The sequence below is a fragment of the Erpetoichthys calabaricus genome, chromosome 5, assembly GCF_900747795.2.
Source record: "Erpetoichthys calabaricus chromosome 5, fErpCal1.3, whole genome shotgun sequence".
NCBI classification, from domain to species: Eukaryota; Metazoa; Chordata; class Cladistia; order Polypteriformes; family Polypteridae; genus Erpetoichthys; species Erpetoichthys calabaricus.
The window spans coordinates 134,678,342-134,699,443 of NC_041398.2; the positions used below are offsets into that span (position 1 = coordinate 134,678,342).

The 21,102-nt window shown below is 42.7% G+C and overlaps 1 protein-coding gene across 1 annotated transcript in view; it reads left to right on the forward strand.

Annotated features, from left to right (window-relative positions):
• The first annotated feature begins 2,693 nt into the window (after positions 1-2,693).
• pdgfrl (platelet-derived growth factor receptor-like) overlaps positions 2,694-21,102 on the forward strand; it is a 104,183-nt gene continuing 85,774 nt past the window's right edge. Inside the window, exon 1 of the mRNA XM_028802075.2 lies at positions 2,694-2,947. Within this exon, the coding sequence (XP_028657908.1) occupies positions 2,893-2,947 (55 nt within the window). The 5' untranslated portion in view covers positions 2,694-2,892. The remainder of the gene's footprint in view (positions 2,948-21,102) is intronic.

A 21,102-nucleotide genomic window follows, 5' to 3' on the forward strand; every position in this document is an offset into this window, starting at 1 on the left:
TTCCATCTTTGGGTCTCCTCACAGATATTTTATGGGGTTTAAGTCTGGGCCTATTACAGAAGATGTAGTAAGGGTGACAGTAAGAAGGGTGCTTGGTGTGACATCTGGACAGAGGAAGGAGGAAAAGGAAACTGGTGGTGTAATGAGGAAATACAGCAGAGTATACAGAGGAAGAGGATGGCGAAGAAGTGGAATAGTCAGAGAGATGCAGAAAGTAGACAAGAGTACAAGGAGATAAGGCACAAGGTGAAGAGAGAGGTGGTGAAGGCTAAAGAAAAGGCGTATGATGAGTTGTATGAGAAGTTGGACACTAAGGAGGGAGAAAAGGACCTGTACTGACTGGCTAGACAGAGGGACCGAGCTGGGAAAGATGTGCAGCAGGTTAGGGTGATAAAGGATAAGATGGAAACGTACTCACAAGCAAGGAGAATGTGTTGAGCAGATGGAAAGAGTACTTTGAGAGGCTGATGAATGAAGAGAACGAGAGAGAGAAGAGGTTGGATGATGTGGAGATAGTGAATCAGGAAGTGCAACGGATTAGCAAGGAGGAAGTAAGGACAGCTATGAAGAGGATGAAGAATGGAAAAGCCGTTGGTCCAAATGACATACCTGCGGAAGCATGGAGGTGTTTAGGAGAGATGGCAGTGGAGTTTTTAACCAGATTGTTTAATGGAATCTTGGAATGTGAGAGGATGCCTGAGGATTGGAGAAGAAGTGTACTGGTGCCGATATTTAAGAATAAGGGGGATGTGCAGGACTGTAGTAACTACAGGGGGATAAAATTGATGAGCCACAGCATGAAGTTATGGGAAAGAGTAGTGGAAGCTAGTTAAGAAGTGAGGTGAGCAGCAGTATGGTTTCATGCCAAGAAAGAGCACCACAGATGCGATGTTAGCTCTGAGGATGTTGATGGAGAAGTTTAGAGAAGAACAGAAGGAGTTGCATTGCATCTTTGTGGACCTGGATAAAGCATATGGCAGGGTGCCAGGAGCTGTGGTATTGTATGAGGAAGTCGGGAATGGTAGAGAAGTACGTAAGAGTTGTACAGAATATGTACAAGGGAAGTGTGACTGTGGTGAAGTCTGCGGTGGGAGTGACGGATGCATTCAAGGTGGAGGTGGGATTACATCAGGGATTGGGTCTGAGCCCTTTCTTATTTGCAATAGTGATGGACAGGTTGACAGACGAGATTAGACAGGAGTCCCCATGGACTATGATGTTTGTGGATGACATTGTGATCTGTAGTGAGAGTAGGGAGCAGGTTGAGGAGACCCTGGAGAGGTGGAAATATGCTCTAGAGAGGAGAGGAATGAAGGTCAATAGGAACAAGACAGAATACATGTGTGTACATGAGAGGGAGGTCAGTGGAATGGTGAGGATGCAGGGAGTAGAGTTGGCGAAGGTGGATGAGTTTAAATACTTGGGAGGCAGGTCCAGGTGGAGGGATACTGGAAGTGATGTCAGTGGTGTTATAGCCATCAATCTTCTGCTATGCAGTGAGAGGAAGAGAATGGCATTAGGACACAGTGCCAACCTCTGGAGTGGCAGGTAGTAACAAGCATCAGAGCCCTTATGCTGTCCCCTATGCGCCCGTGTGTGACACCTTATATACACAGTCGTTTGCCTTTCTAAACGATGTTCAGTTTGCCACAATGGGGCTCCAATCAAGTTCTAGGCATATCTCAAGGATGATTAAAACAAACGGGGCGACATGGTGGCGCAGTGGGTAGCGCTGCTGCCTCGCAGTTGGGAGACCTGGGGACCTGGGTTCGCTTCCCGGGTCCTCCCTGCATGGAGTTTGCATGTTCTCCCCGTGTTTGCGTGGGTTTCCTCCGGGCGCTCCGGTTTCCTCCCACAGTCCAAAGACATGCAGGTTAGGTGGATTGGCGATTCTAAATTGGCCCTAGTGTGTGTTTGGTGTGTGGGTGTGTTTGTGTGTGTTCTGCGGTGGGTTGGCACCCTGCCTGGGATTGGTTCCTGCCTTGTGCCCTGTGTTGGCTGGGCTTGGCTCCAGCAGACCCCCATGACCCTGTGTTCGGATTCAGCGGGTTGGAAAATGGATGGATTAAAACAAACAGAATGCACCTGGAGTGCCACAGCAAAGGGTCTGAGTACCTAATAAGAAGATTTAAATGTTTAACTTTTAATAAACTTTTATGAAAAAAAATTCTATTTTTCATTATGGGTGATTGAATGTAGATTGATTGAGAAAAATGGCAAATGTATCCATTTAAAATTAAATCTGCGTGTGAAAAGTTAAGGGCTGTGACTACTGTATTGCTCTCTTTTGAAGATACTTTTTTAGTGCTTCTCACACATTCTGAGGATAAGGAAAATGAATTTTTGTCCGTGCTGTGGCAGTGTACATTTTCTTTCCTATTTTTAGGTGTTCTGAGATTCTTTGCCAGTAGGTTTTAAAAAAAATTCAACATGAGCTCAGAAATTTCGAACAGCTGACCAAACAAAGGCAAAGATTCAAGTTGAAGTCTCCCGACAGAAAGGCAAATACAGCGCTTGTTTTGAGGACATTCTAATTTTGTCAAGGTGGCAGCAGAGGGCGCAGGATTCCCAGAAAAGCCAAATAAAGTGGAATTCAGGAATTCGGTGGAGATCCCCAGTGTGGTTCATTTTTTGCTGCTTCATCTACAAATGCTCATTCCTTTGCAAACACAGTCCAGATTGCAGGCCCAGGAGGCTGTTTTCCCAGCCTCCTCCAGTGCCTTCTCTCTCTCTCTCTCTCTCTCGCTCGCTCACTCTCACTCTCCACCTTCCAGCTGCAAAAGCTTCTCCAGTAGACTGATAGTCTGATAGCCCCCAAAAACCAGAAACTTTGATGACCTTTGCTTGGACTGGATGATTATTTGATGGTGAGGCTGCTGTAGCCACTCGACAATGAAGTTGTGGATCATTGTTGCACTAGTTGTGTTCAGTGACGTGCTGCAGAATGGTGAGCATCCACCCAAATTTTGTGTTTTTTTGTGTGTATGTGTGTGTGTCTGTGTGTGTGTGTGTGTGTATAAAAGCTCAATATTCATCTCTAAAGAACTAAATTAACCTGACCTGTCTCTCTAAATTCTGTCTTGCAAGGCTTGCCAAAGGTGTTTATTTGCCAGATTACATTTGATGGAAGCCGTTTCTAGTGCTTTCAGTGAAAAATACAAAAGCTGCAGTGAAGCCCCTAGGAAAAGTTTCTTGAGCACCAAAAAAAAAAAAAAAGTAAGAATGGCATTAAAGAAAATCCGCTCAGCTGCCTCTCGCTCTGCAGGGAGCACATGTTTGAGATTAAGTGTGGCAGACGGCCGCATTGGGGTCTGTGGTCTTGCAGAACAAGGTGCATGGTTGAAAGCAAGCAGGCTGTTTTAAAAGCAATCATCACATTAGGCAGCCATTCACATGTTAGTCCCAGTGAAATGTTCAAAGTCGCTGCTAACACGGCTCTCACTCAGGGGCTGTTAACCTTTGACGTTATAAGTAAATCCGATCAAATGATTACGCCTGTCAGTCTGATCCACTCCAGTCTTCTTCAGATCCCAGTTTCCCAACTGAATGCTCATACGTTGGTCCCCAGTGGCCATGCTGTGTTCAGTAGTATAATTTACATGGTGTAAGCACAACCTGAGGGTAACACAGTGAGGCAGCTTGGCATACTGTATTTGATCTGCTGACCCTGTGGTGTCAAATCACACAGTGCACACGTACTGATGTCTAAGATATGTCAGCATCTTCCACAGGTTTCATAATCAGAAGTAGAAATTAGTGTCCGTCATTGCTTCTTGTGCCACTTATTTTCATCAAGAAAGACAATACTGCTGATTAAAGTGAGTTCTTAGCGTAACATGTCTCATCTTGAAAAGGTTCCGTATGGCAGTCCACTGAAATCTGGTTACAAAGCCACTGAAACCTTAAGGAGTCACCTAAAGTAGTAAAAGTGATTGTCATTCTGAGCCTCAGCACTTTAGTCATCCCCATCTACATTCCAAACACACTTTGTCGAAAAGAAGTGCGGTGTTTCCAAATTGTCCTTATATGAGAATGCATGCAATTCTCAGGATGTGGCCCACAAATAAACCTCGGACATCAAGAAGTTAAGGGAGGAAGAGAGGCCAGAAGGGGAGATGAAAGGAGGAGAGCATCTGGTGGTATTTTGGTAGGCAGAGAAGTAAGGAATGTCCTGGTGACATATCACAGGAAAATTAATGGAAGGAATTATTAAGGGTAAGTTTGAGCAACACCTAGTAAGAACAGGAATTATTAGTAACAGTCAGTGCAGGTTCAGACTAACATATTGGAATTCTATGAGGAGGCAACCAAAGGATATGATCAAAGTGGAGCAAATTATATTATTTATCTTGACTTTCAGAAGTCATGAGATGCCACATGAGAGGTTGGGCATCAAACTAAAAGAAGTGGGAGTTCAGGGTGATGTTTGTAGATGGATGCAGAATTGGCTCAGATACAGGAAGCAAAGGGTGATGGTGCGAGGAACCTCATCAGAATTGGCTGATGTTAAGAGTGGTGTTCCACAGGGGTCAGTGCTAGGGTTGCTGCTATTTTTAATAGGATAGGAATATAAGTAACAAGCTGGTTAAGTTTGCAGATGATACCAAGATAGGTGGATTAGCAGATCATTTGGAATCAGTTATATCATTACATAAGGACTTGGATAGCATACAGGATTGGGCAGATTTGTGGCAGATGAAATTTAATGTCAGTAAATGTAAAGTATTACACATAGGAAGTAAAAATGTTAGGTTTGAATACACAATGGGCGGTCGGAAAATTGAGAGTACACCTTATGAGAAGAATTTAGGAGTCATAGTGGACACTAAGCTATTGACTTCCTGACAGTGTTCAGAAGCCATTAAGAAGGCAAATAGAATGTTAGGTTATATAGCACAAGTCCAAAGAGGTTATGCTCAAGCTTCATAACACATTGGTGAGACGTCATCTGGAGTACTGTGTGCAGTTTTGGTCTCCAGGCTACAAAAAGGACATAGCAGCACTAGAAAAGGTCCAGAGAAGAGCGACTAGGCTGACTCCAGGGTTACAGGGGATGATTTATGAGCTGAGCCTTTGCAGTTTAAGCAAAAGAAGATTAAGAGGTGACATGATTGAAGTGTTTAAAATTATGAAGGGAATTAGTACAGTAGATCGAGACTGGTATTTTAAAACGAGTTCATCAAGAACACGGGGACACAGTTGGAAACTTGTTAAGGGTAAATTTCGTACAAACATTAGGAATTTTTTCTTTACACAAAGAACAATAGACACTAGCAATAAGCTACCAAGTATTAGTAGGGAGGCCATAATAGAAGGACAGCGATGGACTGACATCCCGATCCAGAGCTGTCCATCAAGACATGGACTCCATAAGACCTCTGAAAGTGTTCTGTAATATGTGGCCTCAAGACAGTGCTAACAATGTGAATTTGACTTGAGGAGGAGGAGGAGGTTGTGAGTATGCGCTGATTACAGCTTGTTGCTGCAGCCACAACACAACGAACCACCTGGACTGGGACCCGAGTGTAGCCAGAAATACCATTAATTTCAATATTTTTGTGCAAAACAACAAAACTCCAAGTTTTGCTAAAAATTCAGTTTCACGCACATATCGTTTCCCACTAGTCAGCAGACAATGTTGGCATTATCTTGGACCTTATCCTTACTCACTGCCTCTCCTTCACCACCCCTGCTATCAAATGGCCTCACCACAATGCATCAACATCCTGTTTAATGTGTTCAGGTTGGGGTATATACAGTATGTACAGTATATCTACATGCACAGAAAGGTACAATGCAATGCGTTTTCAACAACAACAACAACAACATTTATTTATATAGCACATTTTCATACAAAAAGTAGCTCAAAGTGCTTTACATAATGAAGAAAAGAAAAATAAAAGACAAAATACAAAATTAAAATAAGACAACATTAGTTAACATAGAAAGGAGTAAGGTCCAATGGCCAGGGTGGACAGAAAAAACAAACAAAAAAAAAAACTACAGAAGGCTGGAGAAAAAAAATAAAATCTGTAGGGGTTCCAGGCCACGAGACCGCCCAGTCCCCTCTGGGCATTCTACCTAACATAAATGAAATAGTCCTCTTTGTAGTTCGGGATTTTCACGGAGTCACTTGATGCTGATGGTCGTACAGACTTCTGGCTTTTAATCCATCCATCATTGTTGGAACATCATGGTGCTTTGGGTAGATGGTGGTGGCGCACGCCACCACCAACAGGACACCGGAAAAGGAAACAGAAGAGAGAGTAGGGGTTAGTACAGATTCTGAATGAATAGTTATTATAATGAATTAGATATACAGAGTATCAGGATTAAATTACAGTGAAGTTATGAGAAGGCCATGTTAAAATAATGTGTTTTCAGTAGTTTTTTAAAGTGCTCCACTGTATTAGCCTGGCGAATTCCTACTGGCAGACTATTCCAGATTTTAGGTGCATAACAGCAGAAGGCCGCCTCACCACTTCTTTTAATTTTTGCTCTTGGAATTCTAAGGAGACACTCAGTTGAGGATCTGAGGTTACGATTTGGAATATAAGACGTCAGACATTCCGATATATAAGATGGAGCGAGATTATTTAAGGCTTTATAAACCATAAGCAGAATTTTAAAGTCAATCCTGAATGACACAGGTAACCAGTGTAGTGACATCAAAACTGGAGAGATGTGCTCGGATTTTCTTTTCCTGGTAAGGATTCTAGCAGCTGCATTCTGCACTAATTGCAAACGATTGATGTCTTTTTTGGGTAGTCCTGAGAGGAGTGCATTACAGTAATCTAGCCGACTGAAAACAAACGCATGAACTAATTTCTCTGCATCTTTCGATGATATAAGAGGTCTAACTTTTGCTATGTTTCTTAAGTGAAAAAATGCTGTCCTAGTGATCTGATTAATATGCGATTTAAAACTCCGATTACAGTCAATGGTTACCCCCAAGCTTTTTACCTCCGTTTTGACTTTTAATCCTAATGCATCCAGTTTATTTCTAATAGCCTCATTGTATCCATTATTGCCAATCACTAAGATTTCGGTTTTCTCTTTATTCAATTTGAGAAAGTTACTATTCATCCCAAGTTAGCCTAACTGGTGTTCTTAGCAGACTTTGCGTGTTCTTTAGGATAGATCTCTGTGAACACAGGTGGGATAAATCAGCTGTTGCCCCACCGTATATGACTGTATCAGTCAACAAAGTTTAAAACCTCCTTTCCTGTAATACACTCATTTTGTTGTATAGAGCAATAACTTTCAAAGATAAGAAACTGTACAAAGTGGTCTATGCTAATTATCTTGACCATATATTCTGAAAGTCCAAGTCAAGGTTCTAACCACTTTGTCTCCCAAATTACAAAGTTCAAAGTATTGCCTCCTTACCTGATTCTGCAAGTCAGATATCCAGATGATTTAAAAGCAACACTAGGTGTGACTCCAGGACAAATGAGAATCTTCTTCTTGAGAATCAGGTAGACCCCTGCTAGCACCTCATTTAGGTTGTTTTATGCTTGAAGGACACTCCCTGACAAAAAAAGATTTTAAAGAAAAAGCCACTCTTCTCTCAGAAGTTTGATGTCTCAAACATTGTAGTGCATACATGAAATCATTGGTTGATGTGAGAGGTCCTAATAATTTTAAAATGTTTGAATGCCCCAAAATTGAACTCTGCTTACCAGTGTTCCAGTGTTGATAAAGGGTTTAGCTAAACAAATGGAAAGAGGTCTAACTAAAATTTTGAAAGATCAAACTTGATTTGTCAAGGGAAGACAAATATTATTAAACCCTCTACCAATGCTCAGTATACACCAATCAGCCACCACATTACAACCACCTGCCTAATTCCCTAGTTCCCCTAGTGACACCAAAACAGCTCTGACCCGTCAAAGCATGGACTCCACAAGACCTCTGAAGGTGTCCTGTAATATGTGGCCTCAAGACTTTAGCAGCAGATCCTTTGAGCCCTGCAAGGTGGGGCTCCATGGACCAGACATTCTTTTTTCAGCACATCGCACAGATGCTTAATCAGCATTGAGATATGGGGAATTTGGAAGCAAACTCAACACGTAAACTCTTTGTCATGTTCCTCAAACCATTCCTGAACAATTTTTGCAGTGTGATAGGTTGAATTACCCAGCTGAAATGGACATAAAGTACAACGTTGTAATACCATTGCCATGAAGGCCATCTTTAGATAGGTAGTATTGTGTGAAAGTAACAATCACATGAATGCCAGGACACAAAGTTTCCCACCAGAACAATGCCCAGAGCATCACACTGCCTCTGCCGTCTTGCCTTCATCCCACTGTACATCATGCTGCCATCTCTTCCCCAGGTAAATGACACACACGCACATGGCCCGTCCACTTGATCTAAAAGAAAACATGACCACCATGATTCATCAGACCAGACCACCTTCTTTCATTTCTCCATGGCACATTTTAGGCACTTTTGGAGGTGGACAAGTGTCAGCATGGGCATTCTGACCAATCTGCAGCTACACAGACCCCATATGCAGCAAGCAGCAATGCACTGTATCAGTAATTTGCACTACTGTAGCCCTTCTGTGGGATCGTGTCAGACAGGCTAGCCTTCACTCCCCACCTGTACCAATGAGCCTTGGGTAACCACAACCCTGTTGCTGGTTTACTGGTTGACCATCATGGGACCACTTTTGTTAGGTACTAACCACTTTATACAAACTTACTTTGACTGAGTCTTCTAGTCATCACAGTTTGGCCCTTGTCAAAGTTGCTCTGATCCTTACGCTTGCCCATTCTTCTTGCTTCCAACACTGACTGTTCACTTGCTGCCTAATATATCCCACTACTTGACAGGTGCCATTGTAATGAGAGAAACAATGCTATTCACATTTTCTTGCCAGTGGTTTTAATGTTGCGGCTGATCAGTGTATGTTTCTGCAGCTATCTTCTGTCTTGCTTTCTCTGGATACAGGAAAAAAAGAGTCAAATCTTCTTATATAAAACGCTACCATGGCTGTCCGTTTGTCTGTCCAGGATTTTAAATCACCTGTAGCTTGCAAACCTTTTGAACTATTGATCTGAAATTTGGCACACATATACTACGTGACGTCTACTATCTGTGTTTGGGGTGATGATTGACCTCCAGTGTTATTCCTTTTTTATTTTTATTTTATTTTATTGTAGAATCAACTCTTGGCAGCTGCCAGCAGGGCAGCCGTGCGACACATGTGTATGGGCGCTGTTCTCATCCCTACCACCTTCGCCATCACTTCCCCTACCTCTTCATATCTTAAGTCATTCTTGAGGCAGATTAAAGACTTAAGTGCCAGCTTAAGTAAAAAATTAAGGAAAACGTACTAAGTAATTGCAACACAAACACTGACTTAATCAGTTTTAATGCAAAAAGATGCCGATGAAAAAAGAGAAGAAGTGGGCTGCTAGGGTGGAGAAAAAAAGAGCTGCTCAGGAAGCAGCACGCGCATCAACCTCTGAGCAAATGAATGCTAAACGTACCGAGAAAGAGGATGAAAACTATGAAAGTTCAAGTCAAGTGTATTCACTGCACGTTATCATGCAGTCCGCCATTACTTATCCTTCTTCTTTTGGCTGCTCCCATTAGGGGTTGCAACAGCGGATCATCTTCTTCCATATCTTTCTGTCCTCTGCATCTTGTTCTGTTACACCCATCACCTGCATGTCCTCTCTCACCACATCCATAAACCTTCACTTAGGCCTTTCTCTTATCCTCTTCCCTGGCAGCTCTATCCTTAGCATCCTTCTCCCAATATACTCAGTATCTCTCCTCTGCACATGTCCAAACCAATGCAATCTCGCATCTCTGACTTTGTCTTCCAACCGTCCAACTTGAGATGACCCTGTATGTACTTACTCATTTCTAAACCTATCCATCCTTGTCACACCCAATGTAAATCTTAGCATCTTTTACTCTGCTACCTCTTGTTCTGTCTCCTGCTTTCTGGTCAGTGCCATCGTCTCCAACCCATATAACATAGCTGGTCTCACTACCGTCCTGTAGACTTTCCCTTTCACTCTTGCTGATACCTGTCTGTCACAAATTACTCCTGACCCTCTTCTCCACCCATTCCACCCTGCCTGCACTCTCTTTTTCACCTCTCTTCCACAATCCCCATTACTCTGTACTGTTGATCCCAAGTATTTAAACTGATCCACCTTCGCCAACTCTACTCCCTGCATCCTCACCATTCCACTGACCTCCCTCCCATTTAAACACATGTATTCTGTCTTGTTCCTACTGACCTTCATTCCTCTCCTCTCTAGAGCATATCTCCACCTCTCCAGGGTCTCCTCAACCTGCTCCCTACTATCGCTACAGATCACAATGTCATCAGTAAACATCATAGTCCATGGGGGCTCCTGTCTAATCTCGTCTGTCAACCTGTCCATCACCATTGCAAATAAGAAAGGGCTCAGAACAGATCCCTGATGTAATCCCACCTCCAACTTGAATGCATCCGTCACTCCTACCACAGACCTCACTACTGTCACACTTCCCTCGTACATATCCTGTACAACGCTTACATACTTCTCTGCCAATCACGACTTTCTCATACAATACCACAACTCGAGGCAACCTGTCATTTGCTTTCTCCAGGTCCACAAAGACACAATGCAACTCCTTCTGGCCCTCTCTAAACTTCTCCATCAACATCCTCAGAGCAAACATTGCATCTGTGGTGCTCTTTCTTGGCATGAAACCATACTGCTGCTCACTAATCATCACCTCACTTCTTAACCTAGTTTCCACTACTCTTTCCCATAACTTCATGCTGTGGCTCATCAATTTTATCCCCCTGTAGTTACTACAGTCCTGCACATCCCCCTTATTCTTAAATATTGGCACCAGTACACTTCTTCTCCACTCCTCAGGGATCCTCTCACTTTCCAAGATTCCATTAAACAATCTGGTTAAAAACTCCACTGCCATCTCTCCTAAACACCTCCATGCTTCCACGGATATGTCATCTGGACCAACGGCTTTTCCATTCTTCATCCTCTTCATAGCTGTCCTTACTTCATCCTTGCTAATCCGTTGCACTTCCTGATTCACTATCTCCACATCATCCAATCACTTCTCTCTCTCGTTCTCTTCATTCATCAGCCTCTCGAAGTACTCTTTCCATCTGCTCAACACACTCTCCTCGCTTGTGAGTACGTTTCCATCTTTATCTTTTATCACCCTAACCTGCTGCACATCTTTCCCAGCTCGGTCCCTCTGTCTAGCCAATCGGTACAGGTCCTTTTCTCCCTCCTTAGTGTCCAACCTCTCTTACAACTCATCATACGCTTTTTCTTTAGCCTTTGCCACCTCTCTCTTCACCTTGCGCCTTATCTCCTTGTACTCTTGTCTACTTTCTGCATCTCTCTGACTATCCCACTTCTTTTTTGCCATCCTTTTCCTCTGTATACTCTCCTGTATTTCCCCATTCCACCACCAGGTTTCCTTTTCCTCCTTCCTCTTTCCAGATGTCACGCCAGGCACCCTTCTTGCTGTCACCCTTACTACATCTGCTGTAGTTTCCCAACTATCTGGTAATTCTTCACTGCCACCCAGTGCCTGTCTCACCTCCTCCCTAAACTCAACCTTGTAGTCTTCCTTTTTCAACTTCCACCATTTCACCCTTGGCTCTGCCCTCACTCTCTTCCTCTTCTTGATCTGCAACGTCATCCTATAGACCACCATCCTATGCTGCTTAACTACACTTTCCCCTGCCACTACTTTGCAGTCTTCAATCTCCTTCAGATTGACTCTTCTGCATAGGATGTAATCTACCTGTTTGCATCTTCCTCTACTCTTCTACGTCTACCTTTGTTCCTCCCTCTTCTTAAAATACGTATTCACCACAGCCATGTCCATCCTTATGGCAAAATCCACTATCCTCTGACCTTCTTCATTCCTCTCCTTGAAACCATACCTAACCATCACCTCCTCGTCTCCACTGTTCCCTTCACCAACATGTCCATTGAAATCCGCTCCAGTCACCACTTTCTGTCTCTTGAGTATACTGTTCATCACTTTATCCAACTCACTCCAAAAATCTTCTTTCATTATCCATCGCACACCCAACTTGCAGGGGATATGCACTAACAACATTCATCATCACACCTCCAATTTCCAGCTTCTTAATCATTACTTTGCCTGACAATCTTTTCACCTCCAAAACACTCTTGACATACTGTTCCTTCAGAATAACCCCTACTCCATTTCTCCTCCCATCCACACCATGAATTAACAATTTGAATCCACCGCTGATCCACCTGGCCTTACTCCCCTTCCATTTAGTCTTTTGCACGCACAATATATCAACCTTCCTTCTCTCCATCATATCTGCTAACTCTCTCCCCTTACTAGTCATACTGCCAACATTCAAAGTTCCTACCCTCAGTTCCACTCTCTTTACCTTCCTCCTCTCCTCCTGCCTCCGGACATGTCTCCCCCCTCTTCTTCTCCTTCTTCTTCTCCTTTGGCCAACAGTAGCCCAATTTCCGCTAGCACCCTGTTGACTAACAGTACTGGTGGTGGTCGTTGTTAACCCGGGGCTCGACTGATCCAGTATGGAAATTTGTATTGTTGTCCGCATATTGATTTGGCAAAATTTTACACCGGATGCCCTTCCAGAAGTAACCCTCCCCATTTATCTGAGCTTGGGACCGGCACAAAGAAACACACCGGTTTGTGCATCTACTGGTAGGATTATAATTACTATACTATGCAAATGTGGGCTTTGGACCCAATATATAATATGTGCAAGGACTAACTCGGACACATCAAATTATTTCTCTTTAGGCAGAACTGCCCTTTGTTGCCAATGCTATTCAGATTCTTGATTTCCGTATCCATAAACAAGCAGACTTTTGGAGGATTGAAGGAGATCAACAGAAGCTACTACTTTTAAGAAAAGGACGTGATACTTTATATTAACATTCATATTCATCTCTGCCATTTCTGTTAGTTGTATAAGGGAAATTCAGCAAAAAATTCTGGGTTTAAGATGTACTTGAATAAGAACAAAGTTTTCCACTCAATTATTCTTGCCCTTCAGCTTGATCATTTTTTTAGCTGACTTGTAAAAGTTCAAATATTTTGGAATCAAATTTGCAAAAAAACATTAAGACCTTTCAACGCTTGGTTTTATCAAGCTGATGGAAAGTGTTAAGCAAGATGTCTCTTTCTTTAGAGGGGAGAATTATTACTGTGAAAATAAAAATCCTCCCAAATGTATTTCTTTATAAAAGCAACTTTTAAAAACTAAACATCAGCATAGCAATGTTTATTTGGAACACAAGAAGATAATTCATTAAAAAGTCGATTCGACAAAGATCTAGTTTGCAGTGTCTGTCACTGACTAATTTAGAATTTTACCACTGAGCGGAAAATACACAGATTCTGAGACTTTGGAAAGAGGCAGAAAGAAATGAAACTGTAATGGCTTAGTTAGCAATGGTGAAGAAATTCTGTTAAACATCACCTTTATAAACCTTGCACTTGCTCTTTAAATTAACAAGGAGTCTTGTGGTTCAACACCTCCTCCAGATATGGTGGCAGCACCCTTGCAGGACAATCATCTCTTCCATGCAACGTGTTTGACATAATGGAGGATTCTTGGCATTGGGACATTTAGAGATTTCTAAATAAATAATATGTCTATAATAATTAATAATAATATGTCTGCATGCAATTGAACACTTCTACATCTTAACATTCATCAAGCTAACCCCTAGCTGATTTAATGCAGCATTGGCAATGTGACCATTCAATCAAAATTTCAGGTAAAGAAGAGAACTGAGCCATGGCCAAGATAGGCATCAAATCTCATTTTCTCAGCTTCTTTTCCTGGTGAGAGTCACTGTGGCAGTAAGCCGAGTAGGTCAGCTGGGCTTCCTTGTCTCCAGTTACAGATTCCAGCTCTTGCTGTGGAATTTCCAGGCATACCCAAGCCAGCTGAGAAACATAATCCCTCCAACGTGTCCTGAATCTGCTGCAGGGTCTCCACCTAGTTGGACGTGCCCAGAGCAATTCTAGGGGGAGCCACCACAGGGAGCATCTTCACAACATACCCAAGCCTTCTCAACTGATTCCTCTCGATCTGGAGGAGCAGCGACTCTACTTTGAGGCTTTCCCTTAACACTGAGCTTCTCACCCTGTCACAAAGTATAAACCCAGATACCCTGAGAGGAAACAGCAATTCTGCTGCTTGTAATCATGATTTCATTCTTTTGGTCATTGCCCACAGCTCATGACCATAGGTGAGAATAGGGATGTAGATCAACCAGAAATGGTTTTGTCTTTAGACTTAGCTCCAGCTTCACCACAATGGACCATTACAGTGTCCGCTTGTTGACCTCACACTCCCTTTCCCGTCACTCATGAACAAGATCACAAGATACTGTACTTGAATTCTACCATAAAGAACAGTTATTCTCCTACCTTCCTCATCCCCACATGAATACAGGAATCCACTCTTTTCCGAGATATAACCATGATATCAGACTTGAAGGTGCTGATCTTCATCCCAGGAACTTCATACTCAGCAGTATATCGCTTGAGTGCTTGCTGAAGGTCACAGTCAGAGAGGCAAAGAGGGCAACATCTTTCGCATGAAGCTGCAATGCTATCCCTAGCATCCCCAACAGGACACCCACACATCCTTGGCTGCACCTTGATATCCTGTCCATGAAAACCACAAACAAGAGTGGTGACAAGTCACAGCTTTGATGGAGTCTGACACCCACAGTAAATGAATTTGACTTAATGCCAAGTATTTGGACACAGATCTCACTGCATTCATATATGGAATGAATAGAATGAAAGAACTACTCTGTTACCCCTTTATTCCTGCAAAAATTCCCACAACACATTTAGACTGGGTTATCATACTCTCATGCATCCTCCTGCAACTGTTCCAGGAAGAAACTGATCTAGTTTTCCATACTGATGCTCCTGTATTTTTCGCTCAGCCATCTGATTCTTTATCATTCTTCCCTCTAGCACCCTTGCATATGTTTTACTTGAAAGGCTGAGGAGTGTGATCCCTCTGTAACTGGAACACACTCTCTGGTCACCTTTGTTAAATATGGGGACCACCACACCAGTCTGCCATTCCAAGGGTGCTTTACACAACTTCCATGCAACAGTGAACAGACACATTAACCTTGTTCTCCCAACAATGACCAGGCGTTTTCAACATCTCTGGTCGAATTTCATCCCCCCCACATCCTTACCACTATGGTGTTCTTGTGCCACCATAGTGACTTCAGAAACATTGATGGGACCCTGCTTGCTGGATTTGTCTAACATTGCCTCCTGGTACGAGGGCATGTCTGGTGGTTTAAGGAGTTCATTAAAGCATTCCTTCCATGCTTAACAATTTTCGCAAAAGAGGTCTGCACCTCTCCAGCCCTGCTTAACAGTCTGGGCAAGGTCGCACCTTACCCTCCAGAGGTGTCAAATAGTTTTCTAGAACAGCCTCAAGGCCATTCAGTAGTCTTTTTTCATGGCCTTTACAAACTCTTCCCATGCTCAAACTTTTGCTTTCATAACCATTTTTGCAGCAGTCATTTTAGCCTGTCAGTAGCTCTCAGAAGATCCCAGAGGGAGCATTTCTCTGAAGGTCACCTTCTTCTGTCTGACAGCTTCCTTCACCTCTGGTGTTCACCCCTGGTTTTAGGGTTGCTGCCAAGAGATTCCCCAACTGCATTAAGAACACAGCTTTTAGCAGCCAATTCTAGAACTAAGGCCTTGAACATGGACCACCTGGACTCTGTGTCTCCAACCTCACTCTGCACATGAGAAAAGTTCTTTTGGAGGTAGACATTGAACTCATCATAAGCCTGATGTTTCCAGAAAAATGTAACTACTCCTCTAGAGTATGCTGGTCTATCAAGCATACACCCCTCATTTCAAATCCAACTTATTAACAAGTGGTGATCAGTTGACGTCTTTGCTCCTTTCTTAATAATAACTAGCCAACCCGCGGCGTACCATATGCCGCATAATCAGGCTGCTTTTTTAATGATTTTTAAGCACAGGGAAAAAATTAACATTTGAAAAATCCGTAATTTAATAAACCACCAAGAAAAGTAACATTGTAACAATGCACGGTACGAACCAACATACAATTGTCCGTGACTGAAAACTGGAGGACCGCCGTCGCGCCTTCTCCTCCCAGAGCGGGAGGAGAGGGGAAGGACGCCCATTCCACCCCCTACATCATGCTAGTCTGCTGATTTCTCGTTCAGTATGCACTGCCTGCTCATGTGCCCACCCCCAACTCGTCATCTGAGTCGTTTTCGCCTTTGCACAGTCCACATGCACCTGTGAGTCACATAGACTTTTCATTGTTCTTTGCGGTTCAGGCTGCGTTTCTATATATAATCCACCAAGTCACCCGACCATGGTAGCAGCGTGGGGGGGGGGGTTATGGGGGGTGTACAAAGGGCAGGGACGTAATCAGTGCGAGTGTATGACCCGCACTTAACTGGGAATTCCTCGTTCGTGGGGAACAATTGCAAGCACCGGTTTCCAGTATGAATGGGGTTCAACGGCTTACCCACGCCTCTCTGCGCTGGGTAGACACACGTTGATCCATTCAGTGTAGCGCGCGTGCAGTAAATGAAGATCTCATGGCAAGCCTGAAAGCATAAAATTGGAGCCGTGTGACTCACGTTCTTTTCACGGTTCGCTTTTCCTCAACATGAGTCAATTGTACGTGCCAGCCTGGATCTCTGTAAGGGAATAGCAGTGGATAAACCATGGGGTCACAGTTCATATTGAGAACAGAGATACGCTTGCATGCATCTCTCCTTGGATATATGCAAATGTCGCGTTGTGCAGGAGGTTCCCCGTATTCACCTACAAAGATAGCAGCAACATCAGTTTGACAGGAGTTATACCTTCTCATAACCAGACTTGGATTTTCCATGAACACCATTTGTACAGCAGTAACAGGGTTACCGTGAGCGATAATGTCATGCATTTGCATGTAAGACTTTGCGAAGGGATTAACCTGTCATATCATGTTGTCCAGTTGAAGCAACAAAATGTCACTGTAAGCGATATTACATTCCTTTTGCAAACGTTGACTGGTAGCCTCAGCAGAATCAAAGATATATAGCTGACCATATTGTGATGACGTGTCAGGATTGGTATATAATGGAGAGACCTGGTGATAAATTTGACCGTGGATTCTGAAAGCATATGGTCCTTGTCCAGATGGTTGAGCGATGTGTGCGCCCATTGAAGCGAAAGCTAAAGCAGAGTTGTATTCCCTGATATGATCACAGTAATTTCGGGACAGCGGGTTCTTGCCAGTCAAGAGGTCTTCTAAAAAAAGAGGGGGTTTGGATAGCGGTGACAAAGACACCTTGCCGGCATGACAACACTTAGTGTAATGTCCAGATTTGTTGACCTATGCTGACCAATGAAGAGCATTGCAAGAAGCACATATTGCGGTAGGTAGGCCAATGTTATGTTCTTGGACATGAATGGTGGTATCTTCTTGAAAAGCTGCAGAAAACTGAATGTGATGTTTGTGCATGAACGATTTAGTGCTGTGTTGACACTGAAGGGAATTGGAATGATGTTCACATTGCATAATTAATTCAGTGGAGTGTGTTTTTAAATGCATGTTGAGATATCTCTGCACTCGGAACGTTTTTGAACAAATCGTGCATTGAAAGATCTGTTTAGAATGCGTTTGTTCAGTGGAGTGTGTGTTTAAATGTGCTTTGAGAGATTTCTGGCACGTGAAGGTTTTGGAGCAGTGTTGACACTGAAAAGAATTCGTCAGGGAATGTGTTTTGAGATGGTTAGTAAGGTATCTGCGTGCGTGAAAGTGTTTGTCGCAAAGTTTGCATACAAATGTTTGTGTTGAATGGATCTGCATATGGTTGTGGAGATCCATCTCACCTGTGAAGTCCTCGTTACAAAATGTGCAATTGAAGGTGAGAGTGGAATGAGTTCATAAGTGTTTCTTGAGAGCACGAGTTGTTTTGAAGCATTGCTGACAATGTTCACATTGCATCATTTGGTTAGTGTTGTGTTTTTTTAAATGTGCATTCAGATATCTCTGCACGCGGAAGCTTTTGGAACAAAAGGTGCATTGAAAGTCCTGTGTGGAATGCAGGTGTTCAGGGGAGTGTGTCTTTAAATGTTTTTCAGGAAGAGGATAGTGGGCAGGTGACGTCACATTAGTGTGACGAGCAAGTGGGTGTGCACCCTGTGTGCACATACCGACAGCGTCAAAAGATGTCACCAGAAGGTTATCACGTGTGTATTTGAGAGGCATGAGAACCTCGTAATGCCCATGATCCAAAGGACCACTAAAGAGCTGGGATATGGAGAGACGTTGGGCCGGATTGTAAACTCGAGGAGAGGCATGAGGATGTTCTTAGAAGTAAATGGTGATAGTAGCTGGAAGGATTTGGGACATTGCCACAATTTCTGCCTCGCCACCATAGACTCCGGACGTATTCATGTAGTCAGCGTATTGTTGAGCAGACTGTATAACAATGCTTCTGTGACTAACAACAACAGACACCACGTCGCCGAAGTTATCCCAATGTTGGCAAACAAAGCCAACAGCCATGTTGCGAAGTTTGAGAGCAACAGTTTCATCAATTACATTTTTCCAGAAAAACCCGACTGATAGAAACAAACAGTTACCTGATGCAGGAAGTTCTATAACATTGAAAGAAGTGTTGTTTCCATGAAATACATTTGAAGCGGTAGCCATGGAGGGCAAATGAACAGTCAACGTGGCTCACAGCTGGAATTGGACCGCAGCACAGACCAAAGTGAGTGAGTATGTGTTTGATCAGCTGTTTGAGTTGGCGGGCAGTGCTCTGAGGTGCGTTCCCTATCACGTGGGAGGAGGGGGGTAGAGTTTCTGGGTGGGGCTTCGTTGTTCCTTTCCCATGGTTTTCGATGGTGGACGCGGTCGGGTGTCGTAACCGAAAAGAATAATGAAAAGTCAACGTGGCTCAGAGGTGCATGTGGACTCCTAGCACAGACGAAAGGGACTAACTGGGTGGTCGGTGAGTTGTTGCGTCCGGGCACATGAGCAGGCAGTGTGAATGCCTAGAGAGCAAGGGTGGACGCGGGCCGGGGAATAAGGAGTGTTGGTGGGTGGGGAAACATTTTCCGTGTTCCTGCAGGACCATCTAAGAAGATGCATGGTGCGAATTGCTGTATGTAGCATGTAAAACAGTTTGCGATGGTGCACGCGGTCGTGCATCGTAACCGAAAAGTCAACGTGGCTCAGAGGTGCATGTGGATTGTAGCACAGATGAACTTAAGTGACGACGTGTTTTCCGAGGCGTCGCGTCCGAGTTGGTGGCCGTGGCTCTGCGAGTTGTCGTCGTATCCAATGGTCTTAGAGTTGGTTGGCGTGGCTGTCTTGCGTGCTTTCCATGGGTGTCTACTTGTCGGCGGCTTAGTGAATTATATATATAGAAGATAATAATAATAATAATAATAATTTTTTACATTTATACAGTGCTTTCACCCAAGTGTCTAAAACATATAGCCAATAATAATAATTAGTGCAGTTGTTATACTAATAAACTAATAAAAATGACTTTATTTGTAACAAGGAAAGTTTTGAAATCAGCCCTACGCTTAACTGGAAGCCAGTATGGTGATTTGAGAACTGGAGTTACGTGATCATACTTTCTAGTGCTTGCAACGATTCTTGCAGCATTTTGAATTTACTGAAAGGTGCATAAGAAATAATTCAAACAGTAAGTGAATAAAGCATTGCAGTAGTCAATCCTACAAGAAGTAAATGTACGAATACATTTCTCAGTATCTTTCATATAAAACAGCCTTAATTTTGCAATACTTTTAAGCGGAAAAAGCAGGTTTTAGATAATATTGTAATGTTTGTTCTAAAAGACATTGTGGGGTCAAAAGATAGCACCTAAGTTGTGTTTTGATTCATTAAAGTAGAGTTAAAAAGTGACAGAATGCTGTTGCGGTCTACATTATACTCTCCATTAAATAACATTTCTGATTTTTCTGTATTCAAAGACAAGTACTTATCGTCCATCCACACTTAATTTTGCTGACACAATTAATTAAGGGCGCTCTTTGAGAAAAGTCATTCTATCTTAAAGAAAGTTATAGCTACTGTTGCTAGCATTCAAGTGAAAATGAATGTTATGTGTTTTATTGATATTGCTCAACGGAAGCATGTAAAGTGAAGACCATTACGGTGTGAGAAGTGAGCCCTGCAGGACACCATATCCAGCTGATAGTGTCCTGTCACACAAAATGATCTCATAAACATGAAGTACATGGCACAAGGATGGCACCTGATAGCCCGATATACAATAATATTCTGTATGCTGTGCTTAAATTTAACATCACAATTACTGCCAGCAGAAGACATTAAAATGCCATTTAGAACATTTGTTAGTGCCATTACAGTACTGTGATGAAACTACACCGGATTTTCTTAAATAACTTGTGATGTGTAAGGTGAGACTGAAGCTACATGGTGACTGCTTTTTCAAGTACTTTAGAAAGGAAAGGTACATTTGAAACAAGTCTATAATTATGAAGTATATTTGGGTCTAGCACTGATTTTTTTTTTAATACCAGTCTGATAAACAACATTTGTAGTGTATTAGGAATTGTGTCAGTCAGTAAGTACTGCCAGGACACTGATTTAGTTTTTCATTAATTTTGTATAACCATGTGCAATACTTAAACTTTAGAGCCATATGAGACTTTACCTCTAGTGCTAGAAGAAATAAAACAACATTATTTCCAAATCATATGTAAGTATGCATAGTAAATCACTGTTTTCAAAGGTTAAAGTAGCTTATGACTGGAAAGAATGCACATATGGCTGCAGTGTTCACGAAAGGTGACTAAATGGATGGCTAGATAGATAGATAGATAGATAGATAGATAGATAGATAGATAGATAGATAGATAGATAGATAGATAGATAGATAGATAGATAGATAGATAGATAGATAGATAGATAGATAGATAGATAGATACTTTATTAATCCCAAGGGGAAATTCACATACTCCAGCAGCAGCGTACTGATACAAAAACAATAT